The sequence below is a fragment of the Lithobates pipiens genome, unplaced genomic scaffold, assembly GCF_037356315.1.
Source record: "Lithobates pipiens isolate NorthernLeopardFrog02 unplaced genomic scaffold, aLitPip1_a1.2 Scaffold_37, whole genome shotgun sequence".
Lineage (NCBI taxonomy): Eukaryota > Metazoa > Chordata > Amphibia > Anura > Ranidae > Lithobates > Lithobates pipiens.
In genome coordinates this window covers 5,488,908-5,504,248 of record NW_027507825.1, presented here as the reverse complement: position 1 = coordinate 5,504,248, position 15,341 = coordinate 5,488,908, and the positions used below count along the sequence as shown (strand labels likewise).

At 38.3% G+C, this 15,341-nt stretch overlaps 1 protein-coding gene and 1 long non-coding RNA gene across 2 annotated transcripts in view; one reads left to right on the top strand and one right to left on the bottom strand.

Annotated features, from left to right (window-relative positions):
* LOC143956507 (tyrosinase-like) overlaps nt 1-3,221 on the bottom strand; it is a 38,343-nt gene extending 35,122 nt beyond the window's left edge. The window contains exon 1 of the mRNA XM_077466708.1: nt 2,402-3,221. Coding sequence (XP_077322834.1) covers nt 2,402-3,196 — 795 coding nt within the window. The 5' untranslated portion in view covers nt 3,197-3,221. The remainder of the gene's footprint in view (nt 1-2,401) is intronic.
* Nucleotides 3,222-6,636: 3,415 nt separating this feature from the next.
* LOC143956506 (uncharacterized) lies at nt 6,637-14,356 on the top strand. Its single transcript, XR_013269938.1, has 2 exons — nt 6,637-7,622; nt 10,793-14,356. It is a non-coding gene; the product is annotated as an uncharacterized LOC143956506 (long non-coding RNA).
* Nucleotides 14,357-15,341: the final 985 nt, after the last annotated feature.

Genomic DNA, 15,341 nt, shown 5'->3' with positions numbered 1-15,341 from the left:
GGGGCATGGCAATTCAGATGATCATGAATGTCTGGTAAGTGTGCTCTCTGTAAGGTAGCGGTTCACTATCTGTATTAATCATCACTGGGGTGTTCCGTGTATATTACAATATCACGCTAAGGTCTATATCATTTTTTCCCTTTTTGGGCTGATTGTCATATCATCTCCTACGGAGTTATGAATTCATGGTGTCCAATTGAGGGTCGCATCAACTTATACCTGGAATTCTGATCATGGGAAGCGAAGGCCTGGGCTGGGTTAAAGCCAGTTGCTTACTATCTGGTAAGCATGTTTCTCTATTAGCCCATGTTCACACGGTCGGACATTCCGACCACAAAATCCGTTGGATTTTGTCAGAAACTGGTGTTGCATACACATCGTCGGACAAAGTTGTCGGAAAATCCGATCGTTTGGAACATGATGACGTTTGTTACATCATGACTATGTTCAGGCTAGTAGCCAATAACTTTGGTCTCGTAATTTGATCTGAGCATGCGTGGCACTTTGTCCGATCGGAATTCTCTACAAACGAACGGACAAAGTCCGATAGGATTCATATTGTCGGAAAATTTTATATCCAGCTCTCAAACTTTGTTGGTCAGACATTCCGATGGAAAAAGTCCAATGGAGCCCGCACACAGTCGGATTATCCGACAACACGGTCCGATCGGACATTTTCTGTCGGAATGTCCGACCGTGTTTTCAAGGGCTTAGATGGTTGGACACTTACCTGTGACTGCACCAGTGTGGTTTCTTTTCTTCCATTGAAGTTTTTTAGCCATTCACGATCATCTGAATTGCCATGCCCCAATATTGGATATAAGGCCTTTAATTAGCGCAATTTTCCTTCTATAGACACACTAGTGACAGGAGAACGGAGAAGCAGAGCTGGAGGTGGCAGAACTCCATTCCACCAAATTACAGCTGAAAAAAAAAGTCCTGGATTTGGGATTTTGCTTACAGGAATATATGCGCATTCAAGCAAAAGCATTTATGGGGTCAGGAACCAAGGCTGGACAAAACCTGGCTTGTTATTGGCATTTAACTTAATCCCAAAAGTCTTCATTGGCACCATCAGGGCAGTGTACGGTAAAACCATGTCTTTACATGTCCTTATTGTGTACATGCCGTGCTGCAATCGACAGTATGCAAGGGTCTGGTCCTAATATTTCTAATAGCAGAACATAAGGATTTCTATTAATGTAATGTTCTTTGCAAAAGTTAAGAAAGCAATATGAATGTCACCTTTAGAGAGATTGCCAACTACTAATGGTCATAGTTACAATATTTTACAAGACCTAAAGTGAGGACAAATATTCAACAGCACCACAAGCAGATATTTTTGGAGAGATGAAGGCCAAGGTTTTGACCAGCTTTTAATTATTAGACACGTGCATTCGGTTTCGTCCGAACTTGTATCATAACAGTCCATTCACAAAGGGGCAACACGACTTTAATGTGTAAAAAAACAAAAAAAACGGCATGTGTTCCCCTTCAAGAGCATACCAGGCCCTTCAGGTCTGGTATGGGTATTAAGGGGAACCCCACGGAAAAACCCCCCAAAAAAGCGCGGGGGCCCCCCTCAAAATCCATACCAGGCCCTTCAGGTCTGGCATGGATTTTAAGGGGAATCCCGCGCCAAAAAAATGCGGAGAATCCGAGAACAAAGAAGAGACGCCGTGGAGGAAGATACCGGACGAGAAGACCGGAGCAAGAAGAAGTGGATTGTAGGAAGAAGAAGATGGAGGAAGAAACAGAAGGATGAAGAAAGGAAGAAGGAAGCAGATGAAAGAAGACTTTAATAAAGGACTTGTCAAAGACCGTCTGTCATTTTTAACACTTTTGTCACTTTTTTGGTGAAATGGTAGGGGTACTTACCATTTCACACGGGGGGGCGGGATTTGGGGGTCCCCTTGTTAAAGGGGGCTTAAAGATTCCGATAACTCCCCCTCCCGCAGACCCCCCACAACCACCAGCCAGGGTTGTGGGGATGAGGCCCTTGTCCTCATCAACATGGGGACAAGGTGCTTTGAGGGGCTACCCCCAAAGCATCCTCCCAATGTTGAGGGCATGTGGCCTGGTATGGTTCAGGAGGGGGGGGCGCTCTCTCGTCCCCCCTTCTCTTTTCCTGCAGCCTGCCAGGTTGTGTGCACGGATAAGGGTCTGGTATGGATTTTTTTAAATAAAAATGAATTTCAGGAGTAACTAAATAAATTTATTTTTCGGACGAAAACGAAATTCCGAAACAAAATACTTCTGCACATGTCTATTAATTATCCATGTCATACAGATTTTCCATCACTTCCTGTCTGGTGAAACTGTTGTCTTGCCAATAAAGTAAAGAAAAGTTCCTGTAACAGATCATTGAAGAGCAGTACAAACCTGACAGCTTCCCACTTACCTTCCAAGAGGCAAAATGGGAGTAGCTACTGAGAAACCCTTCCACATCATTATCCCCAATTAGGTCATCAGTGCAGATTGAGCAGTTTTTCTCTCCTCGCCAGTCATAATAAGGAAGAGCAAAGTTTTCATCCCCCATCAAGAGCTGAATTTGTCTCTCCAGGAAAAGGAGGCCCAGCCTATGCCAACCGGGAAAAGCTGGACCTTGATGGGCGTAATTTCTGGACGTAACAAACTCCCCATCTATCAGGAGTGGTTTTGTCGAGTAGTAATGGATCCAGGCATAAACATCATAGATGGAGGCATCAACAAAGCGGTACGCGTCTTTGTGAAGGCGGTCTCCGGTATACAGGATGACAAAGTTTTGACTTTTTGTGGTTTTGGCCAGCGCCAAGTAGCTTAAGAATCTTTTCCTTTCAAGCAAAGAAAGTTCTCGAATTTCCTTCCGCACAATAGTGTTTTTTCGCTCACATTTTTCACCAAAATACCCATACTTACAGTCACCGCAGTCATAGCCTCTGTAGTCATCAGAACACTCGCAGGTTTTGTTATAGTAATACCTTGGCCAGCCCAGGCGGTCATCCTGATACTGGGGCACTTGACCAGCTGCAAAGGCAGTAATGACAACTCTGTTACGGCATTTGCCACGGCCTGACTTGGAGCCACAGGGGCTGCCGTCCATCCAAAGGGGGCAGCAGGTTTTTGTCCTAATTGCATCATCTGTGGTGCAGGTTCGTGGAAACTGACCCTGGACCAAAACATAACAAAGAACAAGGAAAACTCCAAGGGCAATCATGGCTCACGGCAGAAAAAAGACTGACTCCTGGAAAAGACAGCAGACCTAGAGTGGTTATATAACATACAGGGACTAATAAATGCACGAAACACTGACTCAACTATAGGGCTGGTTTACAATTTATTAGAGGTAAATAGATTGCACTTTTGCAAGGGCAGTTTTACTATGCATACTCCAGAGCTTAGTAAATGAGGAGGAGCTCTGTTGACTTCCATCATCAAATCATGTGCAAACAAAAAATGATTTTGTTTTTCTTGCATGTGATTGAGTATTCCTTCCAAATTGAAGCTTCACCTCATTTATTAAGCTCCAGAGAAAATTCCCTTGCAGGGAGCAACTGTACCTGTAAAGTTCACAATTATTTGCCTTTAGTAAATCAACCCCACTGTACATTCAGCATGTAGACATTTCACATTTTAACCACCTTGCTGTCCATAGTCTGATTATTGCATTCTGTTTTCATTACTTACCCTTATTTCAGACCTAGAGGGTAGATATTCCCAGGAGGATAGGCAGCAAGACTTAAAAACTTTATCCACGCCATATTGAAATATTTTGGCTCAAATATTCTGAATTTGTTCTTTCAATGGAAAATACAAGGGGTTGTGGTCAACTTTTAGACTATATTTTTGGCATTTTTATTCGTTTATAAAACAATATCTTTAATAATTTTTGTTGCCATTACCATAGGTGTGAGCATGGAGTGTGCTAATCACCCTGTGCGGCACAGATTTGCCCTGATACCTGGGCCCTTCCATAACCCCCCCCCAGGGTCACCACCTTTTTGTAAGGCCAGGCCCGAACACTTTAGCGGCTTGCAACAATTTTCTTTTGTAGTATACAAAACAAATGAGAGACAAAATGTAGTACCGTATATACTCGAGTATAAGCCGAGATTTTCAGCCCCTTTTTTTAGGCTGAAAGTGCCCCCCTCGGCTTATACTTGAGTCACGCAGATCAGGTAGGCAGACGGCGGAGATTCCACTATTCAAAAGCCGCGCCTCCCTGTCTGTGATAGGCAAAACACTCAATTTCCCAGCAGTCAGTGTTCCGCCTATCACGGACATCCGCTCATTCTCATACTACGGACGAGGATGAGAGGATGTCTGTGATAGGCAGAACACTGACTGCTGGGAAATTGAGTGTTCCGCCTATCACAGACAGAGGCGCGGCTTTTGAACAGTGGAATGGCCGCCGTCTGTCAGACGAGGAGGAGAGGTGCGGCATGGCACACAGAGGCTGCAGAAGGCAAAGAGGCTGCGATGGACACAGGGAGGGACGGGACACAGGGATGGACACAGGGAGGGACGGGACACAGGGATGGACACAGGGAGGGACGGGACACAGGGATGGACACAGGGAGGGACGGGACACAGGGATGGACACAGGGAGGGACGGGACACAGGGATGGACACAGGGATGGACGGGACACAGGGATGGACACAGGGAGGGACACAGGGATGGACACAGGGAGGTATGCAGCTGCAGATGGGCATTGTTGACCCTCTTTTCCACTCTTTTAAGCTGTAACAGTAGCTGCTGCATGTCTCACCCTCAGCTTATACACGAGTCAATACGTTTTCCCAGTTTTTTTGTGGTAAATTAGGGGCCTCGGCTTATATTCGGATCGACCTATACTCGAGTATATACAGTATATTATAGATGTAAAAAAAAATGTATAACCTTTTTAACAATGGTAAGAAATAAATTCCATTCCAAATGTGTGATGCTCCTGTAATTTGTAATTAAACTCACCTGTATCAATGAACAGGTGCTGACAATTTAGAAATCACACCAGCATCCAGTTAAAATGGTGAAAAACTGACTCAACCTTTCTGTTGTGTGTCTCTGTGTGCCACACGGAGCACGGAAGAAGCGAAAAAGCAGCAAATAATTGGCTAAAGATTTGAGAACAAAAATTGTGGAAAAGCATGGATTACAAGGTTACAAAGTCCGCTAGGTTACAAGTCCATCTCCAGAGATCCGAATGTTCCTGTGTGCATTGTGAACAACGTTGTCAAAAAGTTTACAGCCCATGACACTGTAGCTAATCTCCCCATACGGGGGACGAAATAAATAAATTGATCAAAGATTACAATGAAGGATTGTTCAACTGGTGGATAAAGATAAAAAACCTCCATCAACTTCCAGACAAATTAAAGCTGACCTTCAGGTACGGGGTACAACGGTGTCAGCTTGCACTATACATTGAATGAAAAGCAACAATATGGTAGGAGACCCAGGAGGACCCCACATAGGAATGTAAAAAAGGCAGATTGGAGTTTGCCAAAACATACCCGAGGAACCCAAAAGCCTTTTGGGAGAATGTGCGGTGGACAGACAAAACAAAATTACAGCTTTTTGGTAAAGCCTGGAATTCTACTGTTTTCAGAAAAAATAATACAGTCCCTACAGTCGCACATGGTCGAGGTTGACTGATGTTTTGGGGTTGCTTTGCTGCTTCAGGCACTGGATGTGTTGACCGTGTGCATGGAATCTGAAGACTACCAAAGAATTCTGGGGTGCAATGTAGTGTCAGAAAGTTGGGTCTCCGTCAGAGGTCATGGGTCTTTGTGAGGGCTTACCTAGGTTGGAGTCCATGACGCAGAGATGTAGACTCAGGCCGCGTACACACGGGCGGACTGTTCGCCCAACTTAGTCCGCTGAACAGTGTTTCAGCGGACAATCCGCTCGTGTGTGGGCTTCAGCGGACTGTTTCAGCGGACAGTCTGACGAACAAAGTCTTACGGAATTTCCGTAAGACAGTCCGTCCAAACTTGGTTTCAGCGGACAGTCCGCTCGTGTGTAGGCTAGTTCGACAGACTAAGTTTGGCGCATGCTCAGAAAGGATTTACACGGCGAAGGTTGCATTGCAGTGTATTGGACGTCGAATTTCTCGTCCCGTCGTACGTGCCGTTCACGTCATCGCGCACGCTTTCAGCGGACTGTCTGCTCATCGTGTTTGGTCAAGTCCGTTCATGCAAATTTTGAACGGACTGTTTGACGGATTGTCTGACGAACTTAGTTGGGCGAACAGTCCGCCAGTGTGTACGCGGACTCACCCTTGCAAATGGACACAGCCCACGGTAACAAAGAGATAAGCTACCTGGACTGTGAATCTGTGCACAGGGGCTTGACAGGAATAGCCAAAGGATAGTCAAGGTAAAGCCGCAGTCAGGATAATGATAAACAAAGCCAGGGTCTGAAGCCGGGGTCAGTCTTGGAACACTTGGCAAACACAACAAAATGAACTGCTAAAGCCCTCAGAGTGAGACAGGGTTTTATACCCAGCTAATTAGGTAACCTGCCTCAGCTGATCCAGGAGTGACAGGTACAAACAGAGACTTGCCCACAGTTATACTAAACTAGGCATGGCTGGAAAGCAGGCTGAATAGAACTGAGGTGTGGCTCAGAGGTAAAGAAACAGGAGCAACAACTGTTATATTCTTAATATCTAAATTTTAATTGGCTTTATTATACTTATTCAGGATAATAATATTCCCATACTTTTTTACTGTGTGAATGAAAAACCTTGAATCAATTAATTCTGTGTTATGGCTTGCATAGCTGGAAAAGTAAATATTTAAAACCTGTCAGGATTTTGATGAATATTGTATATTTTATATATATTTTCAAGGGCTATGTAAAGTGATATTGTTTATGTAAACTTATCTAGTTCATTATATATGTTTTTAGAAAGTCATTTTATGTGTAAGCGAGAAGGCATATGTAAGTCGAGACAATGTTTTTCCAGACTTTAAGTCTAAAATATTCCTTCTTCCTCACATCCTGTCATTAGATTGTGGAGTTGTGATTTAAGTGTTAACACATGTCAGCTCTGTTATAGCAACCACCCTTAGCCCCCACCTTTGTGGAGGAGGAGGTATCTTTCGGGCGGGAGATTAGAGCTTGGTTAAAATAATGAGTGCTGGGAGGAGGGGGTCTCTTGAATTTTACACACAGAAGGACACATGTCTTGCACACAGGCTGCCAGCATACAAAGGGCTGCCATTTTAGGTTTGAAATAACCTTATATCTTCTATAAGAATCATTGTACTATTTTTGTAAGCATCCTTTTGTATTTAAATGTGTACAAATAAATACACATTTTTGAATTACGCTGACTCAGATCTAATTAAGGAAATTCGTCTCACAAGAATTGATTGATTTCAACATAAGACTTTGAAATATCATTATTTCATAATATTTCATATTTCTTATATAACAATTGGCGAGCTACAACCAGTTCAATCATAAGTCGGAAGTTTTTTTTTTCCAAACTTCATCCTTTGATCAGAGGGGAATGAATTGATGAACAGAGATTAAACTTCGCAAAGATTGAAAAAGAACCTAGAAGAAAAATCGATCGATTGATTGTGAAAGACCGGAGAATTTCCAGGAAAAAACTGACGGGTTTTTTTATTTGGTGAGTAGAAACGTAATTATGGAATTTGTAGCTGTTTTAGCTGATGAAAGTACATTAGAATTTAAAGGTTTATCGAAACAGGTCTCTGATGCTGTTTTATGGAAATTAATGTATGATCAATGCTTTCAGGCAAATGCTGACATTGAGAAGGATAGATTCTCATTAGTTAAAACAAAGAAAAAAGTACGTAATATAATGAAACTTGTTAAAAGTTATAATGATATGGTATTTGATATGCCAGGAAAACAAAGTCAAAGTGTAACTGAAAATGTACTTTTTGAATCTAGTTGTTCAAATTGTGAGACTTTTTGTACATATATTGAAAATTTAGAGAATGAAATAGAAATTGTAGCAAAACAGGAGAAGAAATATACTGAACAATTATTGACTGAAAAAATTGAATTGGAACATAGAATTGATGCATTATTGCAATCTCTGAAAGAAAATGAAAATCAAATAGGTTTTTTGGAAAGCTGTGTGCATGGAAATGTTTTAAATTTGTTTAAGACCCAGTTATTACAAGCTGAGAGTCCTGCACATGTTCAGTGCTCAAGGATGGAGGATGATGAACATATGACTAAGGCAGATGTGAACGTCATATCCTGTAAAGAGTCAAATGTTAATATTTCCTCAGATAATGAGAGTGGGAAGTCAGTTGACTTAAATAATACTGATAGTAAGCAGAAATGTAGATTTTCATCGCCATATGCTCAGAGGAAAGTCTATAAAAAGTTGAATAATAATAATACACAAAAGAGGTTGTATTATCCGAAAATTTTGCCCAGGCGTCAAGAGGTTTATTCTGTACGTTGGCACAGTAATCTGAGGTATAGAGGTCATAATAAGCAAATTCATTTTTCTTCTAAGAACCAAAGACAAAGATTGCAAACTGAAAATAGTCCATTAAGACAGGAAAGGTTTAATTATGTAGCATATAATACTCTGAAAACAGTCAGCAGTCCTTAAATTAACTGCAGATATGGTAAGAATTTTCTGGTTGACGTTTAATGGCTATGAATAAGGATTGATATGAGTTTAAAAAGATTTGGTTTTGACGTTTGGAATATTATTGAGGATTTTGATATAATTTTAATATTTCTCAAGGATAATCTATTGGATTATTATTTTTTATCAATGTTTCATTGTCATGAGTATTAAGTTTTTATTTTTGTTTTGTTCTGGCTGAACATTGAAAGGACTTGAAAAAATGGTTTTAAGAATAGTTGTGTATTCAGTAACTGAAGACCTTTTCAGCATGGTACTCAATTAGCAATTGAATGAATAGATAACAAGGAGAGACAGAGAAAAGTGATGAGCTTGTATTTGTTGATTTAAACCGCATTGAGTATTGACAAGGAAGAGAAGTAAGGTTCACTAATGATTTAGAGTGATAGTTCATATGTTGTATGTTATCTATGTAGAGGTTTTGTGGATTCATCCAATAAGACTCTTGTGCAGAAAGAGACATTAGAAGTAGTTTTTGACCTTGCAGAGAGTAATTCTTTTGCATATGTTATTGTAAAAATTCCATCACATAAAAAGATAGTGAGTTATCTGTAGGTAACAGAACAGCAGAATTCATTGGCAAAGGAAGCAGTTTTTGCATGGAGAGTTAGTAATTCAACCTGGAATGGTATCTATTAATGTTGTGAAAAAAAATGGACACACAGATTCCTTTAATTTCAGAGGGAAAAAAGGTCACAATCTTTTTTATCCTCATAGGGTGCCACAGAGTTATTATTTGGGTCATTAGACCATAAGTTTGTGTCATGACAAAAAAGGATTTTCGTGTTTTTATATAAATCACAACACCTTCAGGTGGGATTCACTAATGATGATGCTTTAACTATTGTTTAGAGGTTGAATAATCATGTTTTTCTAGTTTGGGATATATCAGCAAACTTCAGTTGTGACAGAGGATGTGTAATATCAGGGAATAAAAACAGAGATTTCATGTATGATAACATTCACAGTTTGTAGGTATTATTGTGAGGATGTATCGGATAATTAAATCTAGGATTGATAAATGTTGTTGGACAAAGGAAATATTTGGGTTGATGTTGTTCCAGTTATTTTTAATGGATGTAAGAAGCACAATTTCTGATGCTACAAAGTATTCTCCTTTTGAGTTTAAAAGAAAAAGTAAAATGGCGTTTGTATCGCCTCGTGGAGTCATAATTGGTTGAAGAAGAGATACAAAATGGTTTCTCTAAAAATTTTCAGTTGAGAAAATAAAATGGAGTTTGTGTTGCCTCGTGGAGTAAGAAGGTATACAAAATGGTTCCTCCTCATATTTCTAAGTTTGAAAAAGAAAGTTAATTCATGATAAAAAGTGTCTTTGTTAGTTAAAAATATAAGTTTTTATATTACAATGTTTCTTGATTAAGAGATTAAGAAATAATTTGTATATATATTGATAAGGTAAAAAGGTTTGTGTATGTTTAAAATGATTTTTTACAAAGGGTTATTCATAGCAACCCTTAGGAATTTAGAATGAGACACCCATTGTTTTAGAAAGGTGGGAGGGAAAATACTCATTCTGTGGAACAATATAGCCCAGCTGAACTTTTAAGCTAGTCTTAAAAAGAAAAAAGGTGGGAGTTGGTGTTTAGGAGTAGAATTTTGTAACAAGAGAGGAGACAGTCAATTACTGGAGGGCATACATTCCAGGGAGATTTTTTCTCCAGCACACACAAGACACATATATATCATGAAGGATTGTTATTAAATCCATGCACATATCGGATTTAATCTTCAGAATAATCTATTTTTTGATATTTTACAATTGATATTGTTTTTTGTAACATTGTGTTATTTTGTTGTTAAACCAAAATTATCTTTTGTATAAGATAAGTGGTCTATTAAGTAGACCAGGAATAGAAAGGTTTATTTAAGATAAAATTAGATATTGTTGACACAAGTCTAACACAGAAAAGATAAAAGATGATTAAAGAATTGTTACATGTGAGGCCTCACCCAGAGATGGTGACACATCACAGAGTTTCAGGAGTTGAAACATGGAAAAGTAATTGGGAAAGTCTATGGACATTTTGGGATGTTCAAGGGGTACAAATACTTTCTTAGTTCAGTGAAACAAGTATGCAGAAAGAAAAATGTGGGTATAACAAATTTTATATTCTAAGATAATGATGCTGCCTTTATTTTTTCAGGAATTAAAAATAAAAATCGAACCTGAAGAAAGTGCGTATTCCAAAAGAAAAAGATGTCAGCACAACAAATGAAAAGTTTTAAAGAGAGAAAGTGTATCATCACTACAGGATGCATCTTTTCCCTAGTGACAATTCTATTTGTGATAAGATATATCAAGAACTGCTCAAGTTATATAAAGACTAACAGGAATGAAGAAGTACACAACAAAGATCATATGTTATTCAGAAATAAGAGAGATGTAGACATGGATATCAATGCAGATGAACTGAAAAATAAGAACATTGATATCATTACAAAGGACAAAAATGATAGAGTTATTGATATTAGTGCATATGATAAAAATCATAATTTTAGAGATGTTGATATTAATACAGCAGAAGATTTGTATGGATTTTTATGTATTGGTGATGGATATCATTGTTGTTTACAATTGTATTTCATTCACAGCAATGATATTGACATCAAAGTTAAAATAGAATCCAAAACAAAGTTTGTTAAAATGCAGGGATCTTATAGACTAAATAACAAAACCGGAACTTTTGAGTGTAACATATTGTTGAGGAGTTTCTGGTCTATATTTTTAAAGGGTAATGAGTCAACAATTTGGTCTGGAGATGTTACTAATATTATGACAAGATCTGGGAAAATACTTTATTCCTTTGATCAATTTTATTATCTTTTTCAAAGTTTTGTAAAGATATTAAATCCAAAATATTTAAACATCATTGGAGATGAAAAAGGAGACGTTGTAAGAACATGGGATTTTAAAGTTATAAGAAAATTTACTGAAATAAGGGTCAAAATCGATATCTTTATAGTTGATAAGATTGTTCCAGAAATTAATATTTTCCCACAATCTTTGAAAATTATGGAAGATAAAGATAATTTGCATTTGATATGTGATACAAAAATATCTTTACCTCAAAATTCATTGTTGACTTGGAAAAGGAATGGTGAGTTTTTGGGTAGTTTTCTTTATAGTTCAACTATCATAATTCATAAAGGAATTTTTGGTAGTGTGAATTGGATCAATAATACATTTGTTTATCAACAAATGAGAGTATCTTTGAATGATACTGGTATATATGAATGTTGCATATCAATAGAAAATTATCCGGTGAAATGTGCAAAGGCAAGTGTTGTTGTTATGTCTCCAAGGAAAACTCCATGTGTCAATAAGAAAAGTTTCTCTGCAAGTCCTTTTCAGATTAACCATTTCCAATCCAGAACTCTTTTGAGAGAGGGAAAGTTTGTCATTGTTTTGTGGAACTTTAATGTTTCAGAATGGAAAATTTCTACAAGGTTTCCACAATGTCAAGGACATCTGGTTAATATGGAAATGGGTATTGAGAGATGGTTTGGAATTAATAATAGAAATTATAACAGAAATAAGCGTGGTATTGTTGAAGGTATTTTAGGAGGGATTGGCACAATCGGGAGTATAACAAATAGTATGGATATTAATACTTTAAAGTCTGATCTAGAAACCGCTGGTTTAGTGGGAAGTAATGGTTTTAAAATACAAAGACATTTAAATCAGATTTTAGAAAATATGGTAATTAAAACTGCTAATATAATGGGTCCATCTATTTTACATCTTCAAAATATTACTCTTGATCTGATGAGAAGTGAACAACATTCTCATATAGCCAGAGCATGTTTAGAGATTCAAACAGAATATTCCACTAATTTTAAAATAATTGCACAAGCATTTCAGAGTGGAATAACTCCTCTTGGCATTTTACAGTATTTGCCCAAAGAATATTTATATGCGATAAATCATACAGATTTATGGGTAAATAAATGGATAGGATGCAAGCAGGACATATGTTATAGTTCTTCTATGATTCCAATAGCCGGAAAAGAACAAATTTTGGTTCCAATTACTGTTTTGGGATTACCTGTCAGTAATACACAATTATTATACTATAAATTACAGTATACAGATTTTGTATTTAACAATGAAAATTCTGAATTAGAACAATTAGATTTGTCATCATGTTTACAATTCCAGTCTAAAATTATATGTTTACCTAATCAAGATAAAAGCATATTTCATTCTTGTTATCATAATCACACATTATGTTCAGCAAGAATTGAAAATAAAATTAATTCTGAATTAGTTACTCGTGTAGATAAAAAGAAGGTTTGTTTTCAAATTATGTCAGATACAGAAAGGGTTAAAACTTTTTTCTCTTCTTGTACAAATACAGAAAACCTAAATCAAGGGTTGTATTGTATAGAAGGAGATATTGTTGCAATAAGTATTAATGGGTTGAGAACAAATTTAACAAATATGTTTATGAAAAATATTAGCACTCTACCTACACAGTATAATATTTCCCAAATAGATGAATTTCCATGGGAAAAATGGGCAAATATAATTCAAAAGGATCAAGGTTTATTAATAGCTTTGGCTAAGGAATTGCAGAATGCAGAAGTATTGTTTAAACATGAACAAGGTAATTTGCAAGAAATATCACATCAATGGTCAGAATTTTCAGGAAGTAATTGGTGGAAAAGATTTAGTAATAGTGTATCCATGTGGGGAAAAACTTCGATAACTTCAGCAGCAGGAAATATTTTATCACATCCTATTGTAATTATTTTTATTATTATTATGTTATTCCTTATATTCCAGTTATGTTTAATGTTTAGAATGAAAAAATTATATAATCGAATTAGAAGTGATATTAAGAAAGGAGATGATTTGTTACAAAGTAAATTAAAGAGGAAAATTAGGTTTTGAAGGTATGAATCCAATTGTGCAGGACAAAACATTTGGAGTTATTGAATCAAGGTTTGTTTGAATGTGACATGAATGATGATGGATGAATTTTTAATCTGAAAAATATGATTGGTATTCATATTTCAGAGGGGAATGTTATATTCTTAATATCTAAATTTTAATTGGCTTTATTATACTTATTCAGGATAATAATATTCCCATACTTTTTTACTGTGTGAATGAAAAACCTTGAATCAATTAATTCTGTGTTATGGCTTGCATAGCTGGAAAAGTAAATATTTAAAACCTGTCAGGATTTTGATGAATATTGTATATTTTATATATATTTTCAAGGGCTATGTAAAGTGATATTGTTTATGTAAACTTATCTAGTTCATTATATATGTTTTTAGAAAGTCATTTTATGTGTAAGCGAGAAGGCATATGTAAGTCGAGACAATGTTTTTCCAGACTTTAAGTCTAAAATATTCCTTCTTCCTCACATCCTGTCATTAGATTGTGGAGTTGTGATTTAAGTGTTAACACATGTCAGCTCTGTTATAGCAACCACCCTTAGCCCCCACCTTTGTGGAGGAGGAGGTATCTTTCGGGCGGGAGATTAGAGCTTGGTTAAAATAATGAGTGCTGGGAGGAGGGGGTCTCTTGAATTTTACACACAGAAGGACACATGTCTTGCACACAGGCTGCCAGCATACAAAGGGCTGCCATTTTAGGTTTGAAATAACCTTATATCTTCTATAAGAATCATTGTACTATTTTTGTAAGCATCCTTTTGTATTTAAATGTGTACAAATAAATACACATTTTTGAATTACGCTGACTCAGATCTAATTAAGGAAATTCGTCTCACAAGAATTGATTGATTTCAACATAAGACTTTGAAATATCATTATTTCATAATATTTCATATTTCATATCTAACAACAACTGACAGTCATGAGTTCAATACCACCCAGAGCCACTTGGGGAGGGACCACGCCTGGCTTCTTAAAAGACACGGTAGGGACCGTGACAGTCTTACAACAGGACAATGACCCAAAGCACGCATCAAAAAGCACCCAGGAAGACGAAGTGCTGGGGAGTACCGAACTGGCCAGCAACGAGTTGGACAAGCCGCCGGACTTTGCAGCAGAGGTCTGCCGGATTTTCCGAGTGGACCTGACCAGACTCTGGGGAAAAAAAAAAAAAGTCCAAAGTCCATTACAGGCCCTTATCCAAGCATGCAACCCTGCCGGTCAGGAAAGGGGGTGGGACAAGCAAGTGACCCCCAACATCCTCCAGGACTGTGACATCATAAGGGGGCAGGGTCACAATTTGACATTACCTGTGACCCCACCCCTTGTCCCTATATAAGTCGCCGCACAACACCTCCCTGCCATTGCGGCCAGAGAGAGCATTGTGACAACATTGCAAGGGAGAAGAAGGCAGTGGCGACAGAAGACCAGGCCAACGCTAGTAGGCTCCTCCGCTAGTAAAAGAGCAGAAGATAGCAGAGGAGTCCGGCGAGAAGACCACCAGAGTTGTCTAATAAATTATTTTAAAAACGTGTGTTTTTTTATTCACACATCGTACCCCATACTCATTCACATAGGGTGGGGGGCCGGTATCTGGGGGCCCCCTTATTAAAGGGGGCTCTCGCATTCCGATAAGCTCCCCGCCCACCCTGGCCGTTGGTTGTCGGGAAGAAGCCCTTGTCCTCATCAACATGGGGACAAGGTGCTTTGGGGTGGGGGGGTGACAGGGCCCCCCTTCCCCAAATGTTGAGGGCACGTGGCCTGGTATGGCTCGGGGGGGTCCCC